We start from the raw sequence: 18,184 nt of genomic DNA, 5'->3' as shown, positions 1-18,184 counted from the left end.
CCATGCATAGCTGCACTTAAGTTTCCTTTGATAAACTATTTTTCACCTAAGAGGCTTTTCCTCCATTGCTATATTTATGACCCTACATTAGTTTACGACTTTACATGCAATATTCTGCACCCTATAAAACGATGAACCTTTCTTCTTTCAGTGCTGTGAGCAATAGCAAAGTCTTTTTCTTAGTTGACACCCTTAACACTACTAGTCATCATCGTCATTCAGTTCACTTCCTAAGCAAAAAAGTCCTTGCAAAAGGAATAAAAAGTCTCAGTGTGAGTAACATGGCATCTCAAAATCAAAACCGTGAAGAACTTGATGAGAAGGCAAGGCATGGTGAAACTGTGGTTCCTGGTGGAACTGGTGGGAAGAGTCTTGAAGCTCAAGAACACCTTGCTGAAGGCATGCAAACCCTCTTTTCCTCTCTCTCTCTCTCTCTCTCTCTCTCTCTCTCTCTCTCAATAACACTTTTATGTTATAACCTTTTTTTTATGTAAGTAATGCATTTTATGTTAGTTTTAATGAGTTTTATGATGTTAATCCATGTGTAGGAAGGAGCCGTGGAGGGCAGACAAGGAAGGAGCAGCTAGGGTCAGAGGGGTATCATGAACTGGGAACCAAAGGAGGGCATACAAGGAAGGAGCAAATGGGGAGAGAAGGGTACCAAGAGATGGGACGCAAAGGAGGGCTAAGCACTATGGACAAGTCTGGTGAAGAGCGTGCTAAAGAGGAAGGCATAGATATTGATGAGTCTAAGTTTAAGAATAAGTAAAATATATATATGTGTGTGAGGAAGTTGTAGTGTAATGTTTTGTTGTGATTTCCTTTTAAGCTGTAGGAGTACTGTAATATGTGTGTTTTGATGGTGCTGTTTGTTAGTAGTGGTAAGTCCTTCAGGTTTAGGAAGGATCCTTAGGAGGTAGTCCCTTTATCTTTGACTAAGAGAAGGGGCATGTGTATCATGGGGTTGTAGAAGTTCTCTTATCTTTTTGCTTATAAAATGGATGGTCTTTTATCTTGAAACATTTGAGTTCTATCAAGAGTGGAAGTTGACTGATAAGAACTGGACCTTTAGATTATGAAGAACATCGAGGATAAATAGAAACTAACACAAATTTGAACCACCGGATGCAAGATCACAGTTAAGCCATGTTTTGTGTTGTGCGTGTAAGTTTTATGAATGTGATAAATGAATGCTCTATGACAAGTGTAATGAATGCAAAAACAAATACATCAATATAGGATAACCTTTGGCATTAGGGTACGTAATTATGTATTGTCTATGAAACCATGAAAGGGAATTGGATATGTCTACTTTTTGTACAAGCTTTCTAAAAAAGAAACCTTCTCAACCTAAACTCAGAAATCATCAAAACTCCAATAAGTGGGAGAACAAAACCAAATTACAGGACAAGCCTTGGTGATACTTCCTGTATGCATGGTGGCAAACAAAAACTATGGCACATATCTTGAATATTGGTACCTAACAACAGCCAATCTAAGATTTGTGAATTTCCTTCTCACTGTTGACTCCTCCTTCATCTTTATTTCATGAATTAATGCCCTTTTAGTAACTTTTGCACATAAAAGATCAGTGGCTAGTTGCTAGAGCAGTAACCAATAGACCAAGCACCAGAAATGGCTGTGCACTAGCCTGGAATCATGAGAACGATAGTGTAAGTTGGAGTAATTCACTCTAAATAGATGCCACGTTCTATTCATGATATTTCAAAGTTCAGAATAATGGGGGTTAGCATTGCCCCTGCTCCACAATATAAGCTTAGAAGCTGAAGTTTAAGTGGTTAATATATACCTGATATTTAACGTCATATTTCACAGGATCCTTGAGGAAGTACTGGAACTGCAAGGCACAACATGATAATAAACAGTGAGATGACACCATCAAATTAAGATAGAACAGTTTAGCATATCTTAATAGCTATGCTTATGTCACGTGATGGCAAACAATTTTTTAACATCATGTACATGTAACTATGTGATTTACCTGAAATATGACTTGTGGGACTATTAAGGCAAGTAAAGCCAACGCATAATACGGTTTACCAGCCCCAAGTAGATATCCTGCAACCATAAATGTCAGTAAAATTATTTGCATTAAAATGTAATCCAATTTTCATTTCTAGTACAAAATTATGTCTTGGTTACAAATGAAAAAGACTGCTTTACCAGAATTCAAGACACTAAATCATCTTAAACATGATTATTTATCTCTCTATATTCTTATCACCGAAATGAACAAAGACAATTTCTGGAGCTTAAAAGATTAAATAATTTATATAATGATATTTTAAAGCTATCTGTTATTAGCTTTTAAAAAGATATGAAGATTAATACTGCATCAGTTGCAATATCAACATTTATATTTCAAAAGAATTTATTCATAAAGTAACTGGGTTTTCCCTAGCAATTCTTTCATTAAATAGATACAATAAAAGAAAAGAAAAATACTTGGAACCTATTCTAAAATGCTGACCTCCACATTAATTCTGTGCTGATTACTAGTACTGCTTTTACTTGTCATTTTTGACATCACCACTCATTGTATCAGAAGCAAATTATTAAAACTAGTACTTGAATTTCTTGAGACCTAATTTAGAAAGAATTCGACAAAGAAACTTTGACAAAACAAAAAATTGCCATTGTATCATGGTCATAACATTGCTTTAGACGAAAGATAAAAACAAAAGTCTAAACAACAGTTGTCCACAGGTAATTAACAAATAAGGATGATGGTTAAGTTAATATGGAGACAAGTTTCCAACCCTGTAAAAAAGTCAAAGCACTATTGAAGATAGAGAAATTATTTGTGTATATTTGAGGGATTAAAATGTACCAGCAATAGATAATTGTGTGATGTCAATAGCACCAACACATATCCATTTTGCAGTTTCAGCTCCAAAAGCAACTGGAAGAGACTATTCAAACAAGATTGCCCATAGAAAAGTCAGCAGCAGCTACTTCAATGACTATGCATGATTAAAATTTGTGAAACATGAAAAGTTAAGATTACAGTTATTGAAAGGCAAAGGATATTAGAGTAGACCTGAAGCCCTAGAGCTCTATCCCCCTCAATACTTTTGAAGTCATTGACAATGGCAATTCCCAACTGCCATGTGATACAACAACAATAATTAAGTCTAAGGTATCATTAGACATATTATACATCCAACAAAATGCCATGCAGCATATACTACATACTCCAGCTATGCTGTAAAGGAGTGTTAGAACTATTATGTCTGGTGTAAGAGTCCCAAACAAAGCCTGACCAGCCCACCTGTCAATAAGAAATTGATCAAGACCTTATGAAACAGTGCAAATCCAGAAAATAGAACTCAGAAGTAAATCAAACAAGATCAGTTTAATCGTAATCTCTGTTGATGAAATGGACCTAGGGTTACCCCAGTTAGATTTTATTGAATATTGTAAAGAACCTATTCAACCCAAAAGCTTAAGCTGTTGGGTGAGGTCACATTAATGGTTTTATATATCTCAACACGTCCCTCACACGAGAGTCCACTGGACTTGAAGGGTGGACAATGCACAGGCCTGCCTACCTGTGCGAACAAAGAAATTCCACTTGAAAGAAAGTGGGGGGCGGCGAGGATCGAACCGGGGACACGAGGCTCTGATACCATGTAAAGAACCAATTCAACCCAAAAGCTTAAGCTGTTGGGTGCGGCCACATTAATGGTTTTATATATCTAAACAAATACTTATCACATTCCAAAAAGTGAATGCTATCCAGAAGCAATAACTTTTAATTAAAAAAAAAAAAAAGCAATTAATTGGCCTTTCAGGTGCATCTTGCAATTAAAAGCTATGCACCATTCATGTTCAGCAACTCATTTATCTGAGAATATAGATAAAAACCAAATCATTGAATTAACTAAAAACAACAAATTGACCACGAGGATAACAGTTTAAATCGATAGCAACTAGAGTTTAACAAAGTAGAAGATACCACACCATGGTAAACTAATGTAACTTGCTCCAAGGGCAAAGTTTCCAATCCATCCATTTTGTTTTAACTAGAAAAACATGTAGAACTTAGTCAAATGACCATCAAAGGCAAAAGGAATAGAAAGTATAAAGAAAAGATAAGGAGATTAAAAAAAACTACCTTTAAAGGAGGTGCGGAATATATATATGACAGAAGAGATCCACCCACAGCAAGGTAAAAAACTACAGGGAAATCATGCCCTGCCTGTAAAGGAGAAGATTTTAGCAACCAAGCATCTGGCAATTTACACTCAGAAGAGATGGATCATGGTACAATTGTGTACAATACCCACCCATATGTCCAATATACCAGCCAAGGTAAGACCTCCAAGTAGCAGCACCCATATTTGAGTGATTACCTGCAGAATTTTGAACAAAAAATGAAAAAATAAAAACAAAACAAACAAGTGGCAACAGAAAAAGTTTCAGATATAGAACATACCTCATTCTCAGATATTGCCCCAGAAGGAATTGGTCTGTAAGGTTCATTTATTGCATCAATTTCTCGGTCATACCAATCATTCAGAGTCTAAAAAATTAACAGCCCAACAATTCAATGTAATGTCAGTTTCATACTCATGGCTGGTAAAACTTGATATCAACAAATAAAAAAATATTACCTGTGTATATCCTGTAAGGAATGGGCCAGACATCATCATGCACAGAATTGATTTACCAACATCCTCAAAATTCCAATGGAAATTTCCTGCCCAGAGGGCACAGTTGATTCAGAACATAGAGAAGTTGTATCAAATCAAATATATGAATGAAGGATGAGGCAATAAATAGAGAACTTTGAAATGAACGTTTCTAAACAGTAATCCAAGTATAATGCAGGACCAAACTTTTTGTGACCATGCATGTCACATTTTAATGATATGCTAAAATTTAGTACCAGAAGCAGCAGCACCACAAACTACTCCCCAAACTAATGGAGGCCAAGTGACAGGTTTTGTAAGTTGAAGACGAATCTTCCATTTATTCTGCACAATATATTACACAATGAATTATCAAATACAGATATTTTTCAAAAACAGTTATCTGATCAATACATTAGAATATCAATAAATATCTCATAACATCATTATTGTATCTTATAATATCTTAAAGTATCTTGGTGATCTCTTAGGCTTGGTTTCTATATTTCATGATTTGTTTCACCATAAACTCCCCCCCCCCCCCTCCCCCCACTGAAGCTCTGCTGCGTTCACTACTCATTCAGCTCTCTGCAGGCCTACAAACACCACCCTTTCTTCACCATATAGATGGCGGAACCACCGTAACCCACCTCCAACCAATGCGCTTTCAATATTGGTCCCTTCATACTAGAGCCTCTAACTCTGTTCATACAGCAAACAATTAGTCCTCCTAACTAGGCTCCACATCCCCTCACATCTCAAATCTTTAGGAGTCTAGTACTAGTATTACTATAAATTGGGGTTAGTGCTTGTCTTTTGCATCACATTATTGAATAATAAGCTAAAAGAGGCATACGTTATAATCCGTGTATTTCAATAGCACCGCGGAGCCTTTAATATATAGACTTGACTATAAGTCTATAACAGTTACATAACACTAATTTAATGATGTGGGACTTCATCCCTCACTAACTATCAACCTATTTACAATATTTCTAGCACTACCCCTCAAGCTAAAGTTTACTAAGCTTTAAGCTTGTCAGAAATGAACACTTAAAAATAAAAAATAACCACCAATATAATATGAAAAAAAGAACGAGGGAAGACCGCATTAGTCGACAGTGACAGACGGACAACAGTGGCAAACGATTGCTAGAGGAACATCATGACAGGAGAAACCGAAAACTAGATGGACTACATGGTTTCTGGAGGCGTGTATTTAGGTACTAAGGTTGCCTCTCTTCAGACTCTCGATACCATGGCTCTGATATCATGTTGAATAACGAGGAAGAGCCATCATGTTGAATAACGAGGAAACGAGAGGCATATGTTTAAATCTGTGTTTCAATAGCATAACAGAGACTCTATTATATAGACTGACCATAACAATTACTTCATCCCTCATTGACTATCAACCTATTACAATATTTCTAACACACATCTTATCACATCATTACGCACTACAAATAATATTTATATATTTCATCCCTACCTAAATTCCGATAATTTTAACATGGTATCCACTATCCACCTTAAGGATAGTTTCTTCCTTCCATTTTGTTGAGTTCATGGAACTCAAGTACCATTAAGCCTATATCCTGTGTTTTTTGTTTTCTCATCTTTGTTTTCTCCCAATCTCTCCCTTGTGGGTTTTATCATGTAGAGTTTTTAGTCTCAAGCTCTAGTTCCATGACCCATCCTTGTTGTCTTTTCAGGCTTCAGCTTGTCTTTCCTCAAATTTGCTTAGTTTCAACTTATCTTTCAATAGGCTGGCTCCATTCTGCCCTATCTTTGTGCGAATTGATTCCATTTCAGACTGTCTTTTCGCATATTGGCTCCGTTACATCCCGTCTTGCCGCAAACTGGCTCCATTATAACCTGTCTTGCCTATCAAGAAAATATCTCATAATATCATTCCTATATCATAGAATATCTTAAAGTATCTTTAGACGATCTTTTAGGACTGGTTTCCATATTTCCTTATATTTCATGATTTCTTCCCTTATTTAATAAGAATCAAGAGTCTAGTATTACTATTAATAGGGGTGAGTCCTTGTCTTTATATCACATCTTATTACATCATTACACACTGCAAATAATATTCATATATTTCTTCCTTACCTAAATCTCTATAATTTTAACTGAAATAAACTTGCAAATGCCAATAATTGTTAGTAATTTAGAACCAAAGTCATACTTATCGTGTTTCAAAATACTAAACTATATTTTCAATAATGTATCCAAAAATAAGAATAGATTAATATGCATTGATGGATTAAAAGACACATATTCAGATTAATATACAGTGTGGTAGCCAATTGTGGAAAAGTTTGCCAATAACAGTATGAAGGCATTTTCTTATATGAATGGTCCATCAGCAATTCAGTATGCCAGATTAAGATCATTTTGTTTACCAAGAACACATGGCTCGCCATTTTAGTTGGACAAGATAACACCTTTTCTTCAGTCCTTCAACCGGTTCAATCTTATCTTACATATTTTAGGTGTTAAATGGAATTGCCATCTGAAAAGCCAGTAATATCTCTGGCAATAGAAAATTGTAAACCTTCATCTCCAAGGAAGGAAGTGCTTATTAAATTAAAAGTAGTTTAGCATTTTTTGTAAAATATGCCATTATCAAATCCTACAGTCTTCACTTTCTCCAATTAAATTCGCTGTCTTGTTTCCTAACTTCTACTTTTAAGCCTTTGCAGTTTACCAAAAAAGTTTATGGAAGCAACCAATGCAAAATATATCCAAAGCAAGCTCAAAAGCTAATACAGCTTAGCATCGAATTTCAACTGAGAAAACTAGGTTGGTTCATTTTTCCTGCTGTCATAAAGCTTACCACCCGATTCCATCGTCATTTTGTCACCATGTGATCTAATTCATGCCACTTTGTCCTTGTACTACACCCTGCTAATGGTATGTACTATCTGTAATTAGTTTTTGACAGATTCAAACATATCTATAGTAATTTTTATCAAACCATCATCAATTCAGTGATGCTTAGTTGACATTGAAGCAAAATCCCTGCTGAAGGAGTCAAGTGGTAATAGAATTGTTGCAATACTCCCCAAGAATAAAAAACTATGTATATCTATGGTCCTTGCAATTTAAATTATTAACTTTAGGTTTGGCTTAGGATAAGCATTGTAATTGAGATCTGTGACTGTAGCTATCCAATCACTTAGTGGAGTATATATAAGGCCTTTGGCTAGCCATGTACTGCTATATGTATATATCTTTTAGGTTCTATTTCGGTTGTGAATGTGTTTATGAGTGACATAATAGGAATACAGCACAAGGGGGCAGTGTCATAAATAAACCGCAGTTCAGGCCCTATGAGCAGCTTAAGCAAATTTCCTCTGTAAAAATTCACAATGTTCCCATCCCCACAACAACAACATTTGTTTTCATTCACTCTTGAACTTCTACTTCTCAAATTTAAGTGGCTGAAGAAATAAGAAATACTCATCCTAAAAGTCCTTGATCTACTACACCATCCAACTTCGTAACTTCCAGATAAAATCTGACTATGAGTATTTCATGCATCCATCCATCATGAAAATTGAAGAAAAATTTCCTAATCCAAACAACAAATCTCCATCAGAGAATGTAAAGAAATAGCAATATGGTTGAGTTTGACTCACTGTTTCTTGGGCAGCTCCTTTAATACCAAGAAGCTGATTGAAGCTTGAACCATTTTTAGCTGGTGCCTTATCCGGTGCCTGAGATTTAACTGCTCAAACACCCCCACAAATACACACACACACAACACACAAAAAGCACTTTCTGTGAGAAATACAAATAATGAGAAATGAACAACTAACATCAAACAAAAAAACCCAAAAACACCTTCATTTGCATCAGTTTCTGTTGCTCGAATGGTTAATCTCCGCCCTACAATGTCCACATAAACACAAACAATTTCAGACCCAATAAAAGCAACACATAAAAACTGCAACTTTAACCATGTTGGTAGCTGAGAAACCATGCAGAAGCATGATTAGTCAGCTCAGGCACATTGAATATGGGAATACAAAAGGAAGCCCAAAAGGGTGTTTAGAACACACAACAGTTCACTCTATGAGCAACCAAAAAAGCTCTATTGAGTCAACCTACTGGTAAATGAAACAGAAAACGGTGCCAAAACAGGTCGAGCATGAACTGAAGGAGTTCTTGGGGTTGATGATATTCTTGGTGAAAGCGAAACCATGTTGAGTAAGGAAGCCATTGAAGATTAAGAGATGGTGAGTGGAGCTTCAAGATGGCACGAGACACGGGTTATCAATCTCTTTGGTTGTAGTGGCCCGTTTGGATCGTCTTTTTTACTCCAGAAGTTGCTTTTTCTTTTCTTTTCTTTTTTTAAAAAAATGACTTCTTATTTTTAGTTCGTTTAGATATCTGCCTTTTAAAAAAGTAGAAGTCATAAAAAAGTCAAAAATTTACTTTTTTCTGAAGTTAAAAATTTTAACTTTTAAAAAAGCAGAAGTCAAAAGTCAAATATTTTTTTCAAAATCTAAATATTTTTATAAAAATATAAATAGCTTTAACTTTTGCAAAAAGGACTTCTAAAATAAGGAAGAGATAAAAATTACTTTTTTTAAAAAGTGCAAACAAATGTCTCTCACAGCCGGGTCAAACAGGGTTCTACTTGACCCGATTATGGCCCCAGATTTTGGAGTAATTATTTAAATTAAACTTAGTTTGAACTGAAAGTTTAAAGAAAGAATGTTATTAAACTTGTTTAGTAAAATTAAATAGGAAAGATCATTTGGCATTTTGGAGAATATAATTTGGTATCTTTGTAAGTGAAATTATCATATTTTGATGTATATTATTAATTTTTTAATTATCTCTCTTGTATAATATTTTCTCTCTATATCTAATTATATGGACGAGAAAAAAATATAAAAGACGATACAATCATGTTATTTAAAATCACACAAAATATAAAAAAAAAATTATATAAAAGACGATATACAATCATGTTATTTAAAAAAATAGTAATAAGGACTTCGTGTGATGGTGAAAAAGGTGAAAAAGTCAGTTAGTTATAAATCTTTATTTTTGAGTATTTTTTTTTTTTTTTATCATTTGTGAACATATTTCTATTTCTTTGGTCATAGATAATTGTAACTTAAAAAAATATGCAAGTATATCCTTTTATATGTTTGTTACGTAGAGGGTCCTAATCATATAAAAATAAGTTAATGATTATAAAAAATAAGAGAAAAAAATATTAGAATAGTAAGTTATGATATTATTACTATTGATTTGTTTATCGATGGTTAATATTTTTTCATATGGTATGGTTATATTAAATAACACATGAGATATTTACCAAAAAAAAATAACACATGAGATGATCTAAATTTCAAAAATACTTCTTCCAATTTCATCCCTTTACAGAAAAAGGGAATTGTGGCTTCCGCCATTAACTATGCATTACTAACTAAAGTCGAATTTTTTTTGTTGTTGCATTTATTAGATTTATTCCTTTATAATTAATTGTAATATTAGTTTTTTTTCCCTCTTTGTAATAAAGGAGGACAGAGTACCAAAGAAATGCTCAATGTTAATGTTATTAATTTACGCCATTGCATGACCCACAAGTCAACATCTGGAGGTGGCTTCTTACCGGCATGCCTTTGCAGGCCGTTTTTCCTGATGCAAAAATTAATAATATGCCATATTTGAACGTTTTGCATCTCATGAATGTGTTACCTTATGAGAAAATGAGACATTTATAGCTAGACATCACTGATGGTTTTGAACTATAAACAAGACAAAATGCAATAGTTTTGCTACTCGCGTTGTTAACCAAATATATAAGAGAAAAAAGTATGTGTCATTTTAAATGATATAATTTATTCAATTTTATAGACACAAAGAGATGTGAGTCTTATTGAAAAAATAAAAATAAAAATATCACTTTTTTGTATCTATAAAATGACACAACTGTATTGTCTAAAATAACACACATTTTTCTTATATACAAATAACCTTTAATTGTCAACACCACCCCTTTTCCTTTCTTCCGACAAAGTTACTTTCATTCCACTTACCTCCTCTTTTAAATTGATGGGATCATTTAGAAATTTATTGATTTGAAAATCAAACATTTTATCACTATGTTGTGAAGGATTCTTGAAAGTACTCATCAAACTCTAGAAGTTCTTTTAAATAATTTTCTGTGCCTAAAACTCATTTCCAATTCCATCAAATGCAATTTTTAAAAATCACATTAAATTCCAACTAACGAGGACAAGGGTGAAAATAATCATTGAACACAATTTTATCGTTACCCGTTGGAAACATATTAGCCTAAAAAAAGCATCTCTTCACAAGTGAAACATTGCCCATAAAAGAATAATGCACCAAAGCTCCTGCATAATGTCCTAGCCTTGTTCTTTGTTATCTTTTAAGTAATCAAATTTTGGATTCTAAACACATGGAGAATGTGATTCTTGACTCCACCAACATCTGCTTAATATTTCTTTGCCTAATGTTCCGGTAGTGCCAAATCCAGAATCTATCCCACTTTCTTGGGGATTTAGTTTTTAATCTAAAAGGTTTTATTAATATCATGTTAAATGAGATAAGTTATCTCATGTTATAGAGATAAATTTGTAGGTTCCACCCCTGAAAAATAAAAAGAAAAGAAAAAGGTGCTACAGTTATCGAAGGGTGTATATGAGAGAAAATTATCACATATAACATAAGAGTAGATTTTCCCTAAGCTAAAGCTAATGTTCTCTGCACATTAATAAATATACCTCTCAAATGTGGCAACGCACTTCTCATTTAAAGGAATCTTTAGAGTATAATTCTAAGAAGAGAAAAATAATTGAATAGTTTTAGGCTTCCAACAAGTCTATGTCATGTGTCACTAAATTAATTAACTATGAGAAGTACAACTTGTTCTGTCACAGCAAACAAAAATGGGTAAGAGTATCAAGTCAGAACTATTTGCGATACTCATATCTCTTCATATGCCTTTATACCTACTAAATCATATTTATATGATATGTAGCATAAACAAACGGAATTAATGTTTATTATATTATAAGAGATATTTTTATTTCCTACACAATATAAAAATATGTGAGATTCATGCGAGAAGGAAAAAAAACATGAGAATTATATATTTTTATATGTATATAAAAAATAAAAATTATTTCCTATGAGAAACATTAATTCATAAACAATAATATATGTTTGTCACCATTGCAAGAGTATATATATTATTCTCTTGCAGTGGCCAAGAGCTCAATGAGTGAGTTTAAAAAGAATGGCCCTTTGATGCTTTCTAGATATACTATTTGTTTATTACTTATTGTGCTTAGTAATTTATCATTTATTCTTTTGATGCATAATAATGACTCTAGCACTGACGAAAAACACATGAAGCCAAGCTCCATTTGGGTCCATGAGTACGAGTAAATCTTTGGTATTACTGTTGTACTTAGATTCAGTACATCTCATAAATGAGAGTCTTACATATCAGATGAGAGAAAAAAAAAAAATTAGCTGACATGTAATATTTTCATTGGTGGGATGTATTAAATCTTTGGTACAATAGTAATACCAAAGATTTATTCCATATGACTACATCAATTATTTGCTTGGCGTGAAACTAGATAGATACATACGTGAAATGCGACGACAAGTATGTGTGGCATAGAATAATCTTTACTTCACAAAGAAACAGAACTAGCTCAAGTGATGTTGATCCTGTTATTGTGTCATTTGTGTGTGTATTCCTGTCATGAAGGAGTGTTACAATGTGTGGTTTCAATTTTTATTTTTATGATCAATTCTGTTACAACAAATCTCAGTATAAGTAGTGATCAAGATAATGTTATAAATGGAACAAGAAGAATTGAAAATAATTTTTTACTCTCTTTGTTTTTTTTAATGTTTTCCATTTTCTTCTCCTTGATCTTCTCTCTCTAAATCATTAATCTCCTTCTCTTTTCTCCTTTTTACATATATTTTGTTACCTCATTCATAATTAGGGCAAAAATTAAGGAATCGATTAAAATATTGGTATAAATTTATTGAGATTTGAAAAACAACTTGATGTGTAAGTCTCTATAAATATAGTAAATTGATTGCCTCCGCATTCTTTATATTTTATGTGAATGTTTGATAGGGGAGAAATTAATTTTTATCCCGAAAATTGTGATTTTTGAGAATACGATGAAAAAATGAATTTTTCGATAATATTACCAAAAAATGATTTGGTGGCCAAATATTATTGAAATTTTTGTCAGAATTTTCACATATAATTTTCTATTTTTCCGAAAATGTGAGAATGTCATTCTCTGAGTGGTATTTTAATTTGCATTTTACACGTAAAATAAAATATCAGGAAAACCACATTTTCGACAAATTTTTCAAAAAATTTCTATCAAATATGAATAAATTGAATTACCATCCTCATTTTTTTAGGAATCTAAAAATAAATACTCTAGCAAACATCCCCCGTACGTGTTTTATTTTTTCTTCTTAAGAAGGCACAACAAAATCTTTCTTTGAACCTTATTCTATGCATTGTCAATCTCAATAAACACCACATGTAAGTCACTCCTCCTTTCTTAATATCTCTTAATTAGTACTTGTATCAAGAAGATACGTATATTTTTCTAGCATAAACTCAAATTGATTTAAATAAATCTTTGTCTTTTTTCGAGAACAATGTTCAATAATTTTCTCTTACAACTCCATTGTATGACACATAAATTTAATGTCTGTATAGTTGGAATAACTCGATATCTCTATTTTTCTCGTAGGAGCACAAAGTTACCTTTCCTATATTCATCACATATTTTATTAGTATAGAAAATCTTATTAAAAGAAATTAGTGAATCAACTTATTGTCAAATCCCCTAAACATGTGCACATGTCAATTGAGACCTTGTCGGATCTCAAAATTATGCTTTGTTTGATTTGTAAAATAGATTAAGCACATGATTAAAAGTATTTCAATGTATCATATAAAACTCTTAATTTTTGTTACTCAGGGGATAAAATTTTATCCATAGCACAAAAAAAGGACTAATTTACATAAGCCTGTTTGGTTTTTTTTAATAAAAAAACTAAAAATTACTTTTAAGTTAAAATTAAAAAAAACTAAAAATTATTTGGTGATTATATAAAATTGTTCTAAGAGTTTTAAAGTAGAAAAGATAAAATAATTTGTTATTAGGATGATTATTAGGGTAAAAAGTAAAATTAGTGAGCACAAATTCAAAATAAGAATGAAACTAAAAGAAAAATAAGATAACTCTAAAAAATTAGTATATATCTTTAAAATGTTTCTCCTGAGAGCTTTTTTTTATTCATTATAACAAAAAAATTATTTTAATAATAAGATTTTTTTTAATAATATGTTTGACTAAACTTTTGTTTTTTAAGAATGAAACTAAAAGGATATGGGAGATTCTTATTCCTACTACCCTTGTTTCAATTTTTTTTAGTCAGGAGCATGATAGTTAAAATTTGTAAAACGTAAAATCCTAACGTAAAAAAAATCGTAAAAACGTTTAGAATTTTGATGAAATCATTTTGATTAAAAAAATTCGTAAAATCGCAAATTTAAATTGGAATTTTAACTACCATGATTAGGAGGGTTAATTTCTAATTTTGGGGTATCTATTAACTATGATGTATGGCTGGTTAACTATATTTCTCTCAGCTTGCTGGAAGATCTGGAATTGGAGGAATAAAGTTAATCAGGGTGAAAATATGCCTCCCTTAGAGGTCAAAATTAATCTTATTAGGAGGCTAGCTATGGATATGAAGGAAGTGTATGCTAGTAAGCGGTTGCAGTCAAGAGCGGGGCTTACTCAAATTAATATAGCTTGGCAATTCTCTGAGGAAGGTTATGTAAATATTAATATTGATTGTGATTTAATAGTCCGTGAGATTCATCTTATATCTCGTATACAGACCTAGTTGAACAATGACTGGGAGATACATTTACAACATACTTTTAGGAAAGGTAATATGTGCGCTGATTGGATGACCAACTATTTGCTAAATCCACCTAAACAAATTGATCAGATCTTCTTTGAGGAATCACCAGGAGGAATCCGTTTGCTTTATGAGGTAGACCTTGTGTCTATTGGGAGGGAATTAACATATCGTTTCTTCTCTGGTTAGACTTTGTTTTTTTTTTGTTTTCCCTTTTAATTACCAAAAAAGAAAAAAAGAATGAAACTAAAAGAAAAATATAATAACTCTTAAAAATTAGTATATATCTTAAAAATGTTTCGCCTGAGAGTTTTTTATTTATTTTTATTCATTACATTACTACGGACCCATTTGGATGGCTCGTAAAAAATGACATTTTATATTTTGCTTATTTTAGAAGTATTTTTTTATTGAAGTTAAAGCTATTTAGATTTTGAAAAAAGTATTTGATTTTTGAAAAAAATATTTAGCTTTTGACTTTTACATTTTTGGAAGCTAAAATTTTTAATTTCCAAAAAAAAAAGCATGTTTATGACTTTTTTGTGACTTCTATTTTTTTTAAAGCAGATATTCAAACAAACTTTGTAGTGAGAAGTGTTTTTTTTTTTGAAAAAAAAAATAGCTTTTGAAAGAAAAAAACTGATCCAAACAAGTCATATCTCTACTATTTTCTTTTAAAAATATTATGAAATTAATCAAAAGGACCGACACTCAATTCATTTTTTAAAATATTTACGAAAAGCGTAACTTTTTTTTGTCTTTGATACATGTCCTTTTTTGCATAATCTCTCTGTAATGTTAACTTTGCTAAATTTGCACAGCGAGTTAGAGATCTGTTCTGTTTTCTTAATTGATTAATTAAGGGTGTGTATGATAATATTTTTAAAATCTTTTTTTCTCTATTTTTAGTTTGGGAACAAAAGTAATAAAAAAAATATTTTATAAAAATTGTTTATTTTTTGTTTTAGAGAACAAATCAATAGCTCAAATAAAATTTTAATTTTTTTTAGCATTTTCATTATCGAAGACAGAAATAGAAAAAAATATTTCTCTTCAAGAATAATATAAATAAAGAACAATTTTCATACGATCCTTATTGTTGAGATATATAAATGTGTAGTTTATAAGGTCTTGAGCACTCCCACTTTTGAGCTAGCTTTTTGGGGTGGTGACCTCAAGGTTCTTAACATGGTATCAGAGCCTCGCCGCCCCCCACTTTCTCTTGTGGCGTTTCTTAGCACAGGTAGGTTGGACCTGTTGCATTGTCCACTCTTCAAGCCCAATGGGCTCTCGTGTGAGGGGACGTGTTGAGATATATAAATGTGCAGTTTATAAGGTATTGAGCACTCCCACCCTTTGAGCTAGCTTTTGGGGTGGTGACCTCAAGGTTCTTAACACTTATACATACATGTCTCTCACACACATTCTCCTATTCTCAGGAACATGAGTGTGTTAACGGGCCGAGCCAAGTCGAGCTTTGATCTTAAAAGGCTAAGCCTGTGTTTAAATGTGTCAGCTTGATCAAGCCTGTTACCTGTTATGAATATAATTTCAGTTTGTGGTCTGTCTTATTTATAGAAAATAAAAGTCTGGTTTAACCTGTTAGCCTATATAAAAAAATAAGACTACAAAAATTTATTCAAACAAAATATACAATCAACAGCACTAGTAATTCCATAAATATTCATAAATTTAATATATATCCAAACAACATAATATAAACCAAAATCATTCAAAAAGTCTGTTCAATTAATAAAATAGGTTGGAATGGATTGAGGAGAGAAAGAGCTATCACAAGTAGTATAAAAAATATAAAATAAAAATAAAAATTAATATATTAGGTCAGCCTGAGAGGTTCTAAGGCCGAGCTTTTGAATTGGAGCATGATGTCTTTTTATTAAACGAGCTTTTATACAAGTCCAACCCTGGTTCCAACAATCAATTTTAAACATGTAAGCTCAGGCTTTCACGAGCCGAGCCAAAGGCCCTGTAAGGCCCTGACTCGTTTAACACCCCTGCTGAGCAATTATCTATATACTCTTGCGTTTTTAGATTTTTATTCTCTTGGATGACTCATTTTAATTTGGGCTTCCATCTTTTTATGCCCGTGCCCTCCTTCTATGTTTGAATAAATACTTCACGACCTATATTTTAATAATAAATTACAGTAGTATTAAATACACCATCAATTACTAATATGAAAGAAATTAAATACACCATCAAATAGTTAGTTGATTATAATTAAGTTAAATATTTATTTTAATTATATGATACATATATATATATATATAAGTTAATTAAAAAATACATTAACATTATTAATAAATTATAAACAAGATTAGAGTGTGAAAATAATTAAATGATAAATATTAGAACAATAAAAATAAATAAATATCTCATCCTATGCATTTTCTTTGCGCAAAGCAAGCAATACACAACATAAAGATTATGGGACAAACATTTATATAGTTATTGCAGAAGTTTTTATCTGTCACACACAATGTTCTCTCTTGAATATATAATATAATTTTTTGACAGACTCTTTTTTTTTTTGTGAGACTTCTCCTATTTTTGTGAGAGTGACAGATAAATTTTTAAATTTTTCTGCCACAATTGCAAAAAAATTAAACGCAGGCCAAAGAGTATTGTAATAAAGTTTGTATTATTTTGTCTAGTATTTATGTATATCAATCATACTATATAAAATCGTTTCTATTATGTATTGACTATTAAATAATATGGGGAATATGTCTCTTCAGCTGCCGCAAAGACACTGTTCCGTGCAGTAGACACATACTTTTCAGAATACGGTTCTGTATCTTGAAAAGTATGTGTCAGTTGCAAATAACTTCTTTGCAACAACACAAGATTAATAGAACCCAAATAATATATTGAAGAAAATGTGTTGTATCTCATATATTTGTAGTGTGATGTTTTACTCATGTTCTACTTGTAGTTTGTTATTCTACTTATGTAATAAAGCTTAATCAATTTACATCAATGTAAGATATAGTCTTTTTATGTCATTTAATAATCTTACATACAATGTGATTTTTGTTAATCAAATTACCATTGAATTAAATTTATTCATTACCTTATTCTTTATGTCAGGTCTTATAAAAATTGAACACAATAAGAATACAATCAAATGATTTTTATTTTCATATATTTCAAAAGTATATGTCATGCAAAATTTTAATGCGAATCAACTAAATATTAAAAGTTTTGCATTAATATAATATTTTATAATTATTATTATAATTTATATGATATGAAATTTTAAGAGATAAAATTATTCAGTTATTAAAATAATATCATTTTTCTATTATTACTAAACAATCAAAGGAATCCTATACATTCTTCAACTAAAATTTATTCCTATAAAAAGGCATAGATTTGGATATTCTTTTCCATTCATTTTCAATCCTCCTCTCGTACGAAAACGAATGGTTAAAATATAAACATCGTAAGAATACCAATACATAAACAAAAGGTTAGAACGATTATCAGAGTTGTAACATCATCACGAACAGAATTGACTCCGT

At 31.7% G+C, this 18,184-nt stretch overlaps 2 protein-coding genes across 3 annotated transcripts; one reads left to right on the top strand and one right to left on the bottom strand.

Annotated features, from left to right (window-relative positions):
* Positions 1 to 281: 281 nt before the first annotated feature.
* On the top strand, positions 282 to 769 carry LOC133309655 (protein SLE1). Of its 2 annotated transcripts, XM_061510450.1 has the most exons (3): positions 282 to 399; positions 549 to 597; positions 652 to 769. In XM_061510450.1, exons 1-3 carry the CDS (start codon positions 282 to 284, stop codon positions 767 to 769), a joined length of 285 nt encoding a protein of 94 aa, XP_061366434.1. The 2 variants fall into 2 exon arrangements, with proteins under 2 accessions (XP_061366434.1, XP_061366433.1); XM_061510449.1 differs by having other exon boundaries at positions 549 to 769.
* Positions 770 to 1,234: 465 nt separating this feature from the next.
* Positions 1,235 to 8,958, bottom strand: LOC133309642 (chlorophyll synthase, chloroplastic). The gene is made up of 15 exons (XM_061510437.1): positions 8,781 to 8,958; positions 8,514 to 8,558; positions 8,309 to 8,397; positions 4,913 to 5,000; positions 4,638 to 4,723; positions 4,460 to 4,546; positions 4,311 to 4,376; positions 4,139 to 4,222; positions 3,985 to 4,046; positions 3,217 to 3,292; positions 3,062 to 3,124; positions 2,852 to 2,933; positions 2,003 to 2,079; positions 1,811 to 1,858; positions 1,235 to 1,651 (listed from the first exon to the last, which is right to left on the bottom strand). The coding sequence occupies exons 1-15, from the start codon at positions 8,890 to 8,892 to the stop codon at positions 1,589 to 1,591; spliced, it is 1,128 nt and encodes a 375-aa protein (XP_061366421.1). The 5' UTR covers positions 8,893 to 8,958; the 3' UTR covers positions 1,235 to 1,588.
* Between the last annotated feature and the right edge of the window lie 9,226 nt (positions 8,959 to 18,184).

Source organism: Gastrolobium bilobum, unplaced genomic scaffold (assembly GCF_033153095.1).
Source record: "Gastrolobium bilobum isolate Gb01-03AN ecotype WA unplaced genomic scaffold, APGP_CSIRO_Gbil_v1 utg9061, whole genome shotgun sequence".
NCBI classification, from domain to species: domain Eukaryota; kingdom Viridiplantae; phylum Streptophyta; class Magnoliopsida; order Fabales; family Fabaceae; genus Gastrolobium; species Gastrolobium bilobum.
This window is presented reverse-complemented; position numbering and strand designations above follow the sequence as displayed.

Bases quoted from the DNA above. Each gene is read 5' to 3' on its own strand.
- LOC133309655 (XM_061510449.1), top strand. From the start codon at position 282: ATGGCATCTCAAAATCAAAACCGTGAAGAACTTGATGAGAAGGCAAGG. The intron at 400-548 runs GCATGCAAACCC...ATCCATGTGTAG, and splicing joins TCAAGAACACCTTGCTGAAG to GAAGGAGCCGTGGAGGGCAG.
- LOC133309642 (XM_061510437.1), bottom strand. From the start codon at position 8,892: ATGGCTTCCTTACTCAACATGGTTTCGCTTTCACCAAGAATATCATCA. The intron at 4,547-4,637 runs GTAATATTTTTT...TTAATTTTTTAG, and splicing joins TCCTTACAGGATATACACAG to ACTCTGAATGATTGGTATGA. The intron at 2,080-2,851 runs GTACATTTTAAT...TTATGGTTGCAG, and splicing joins CACACAATTATCTATTGCTG to GATATCTACTTGGGGCTGGT.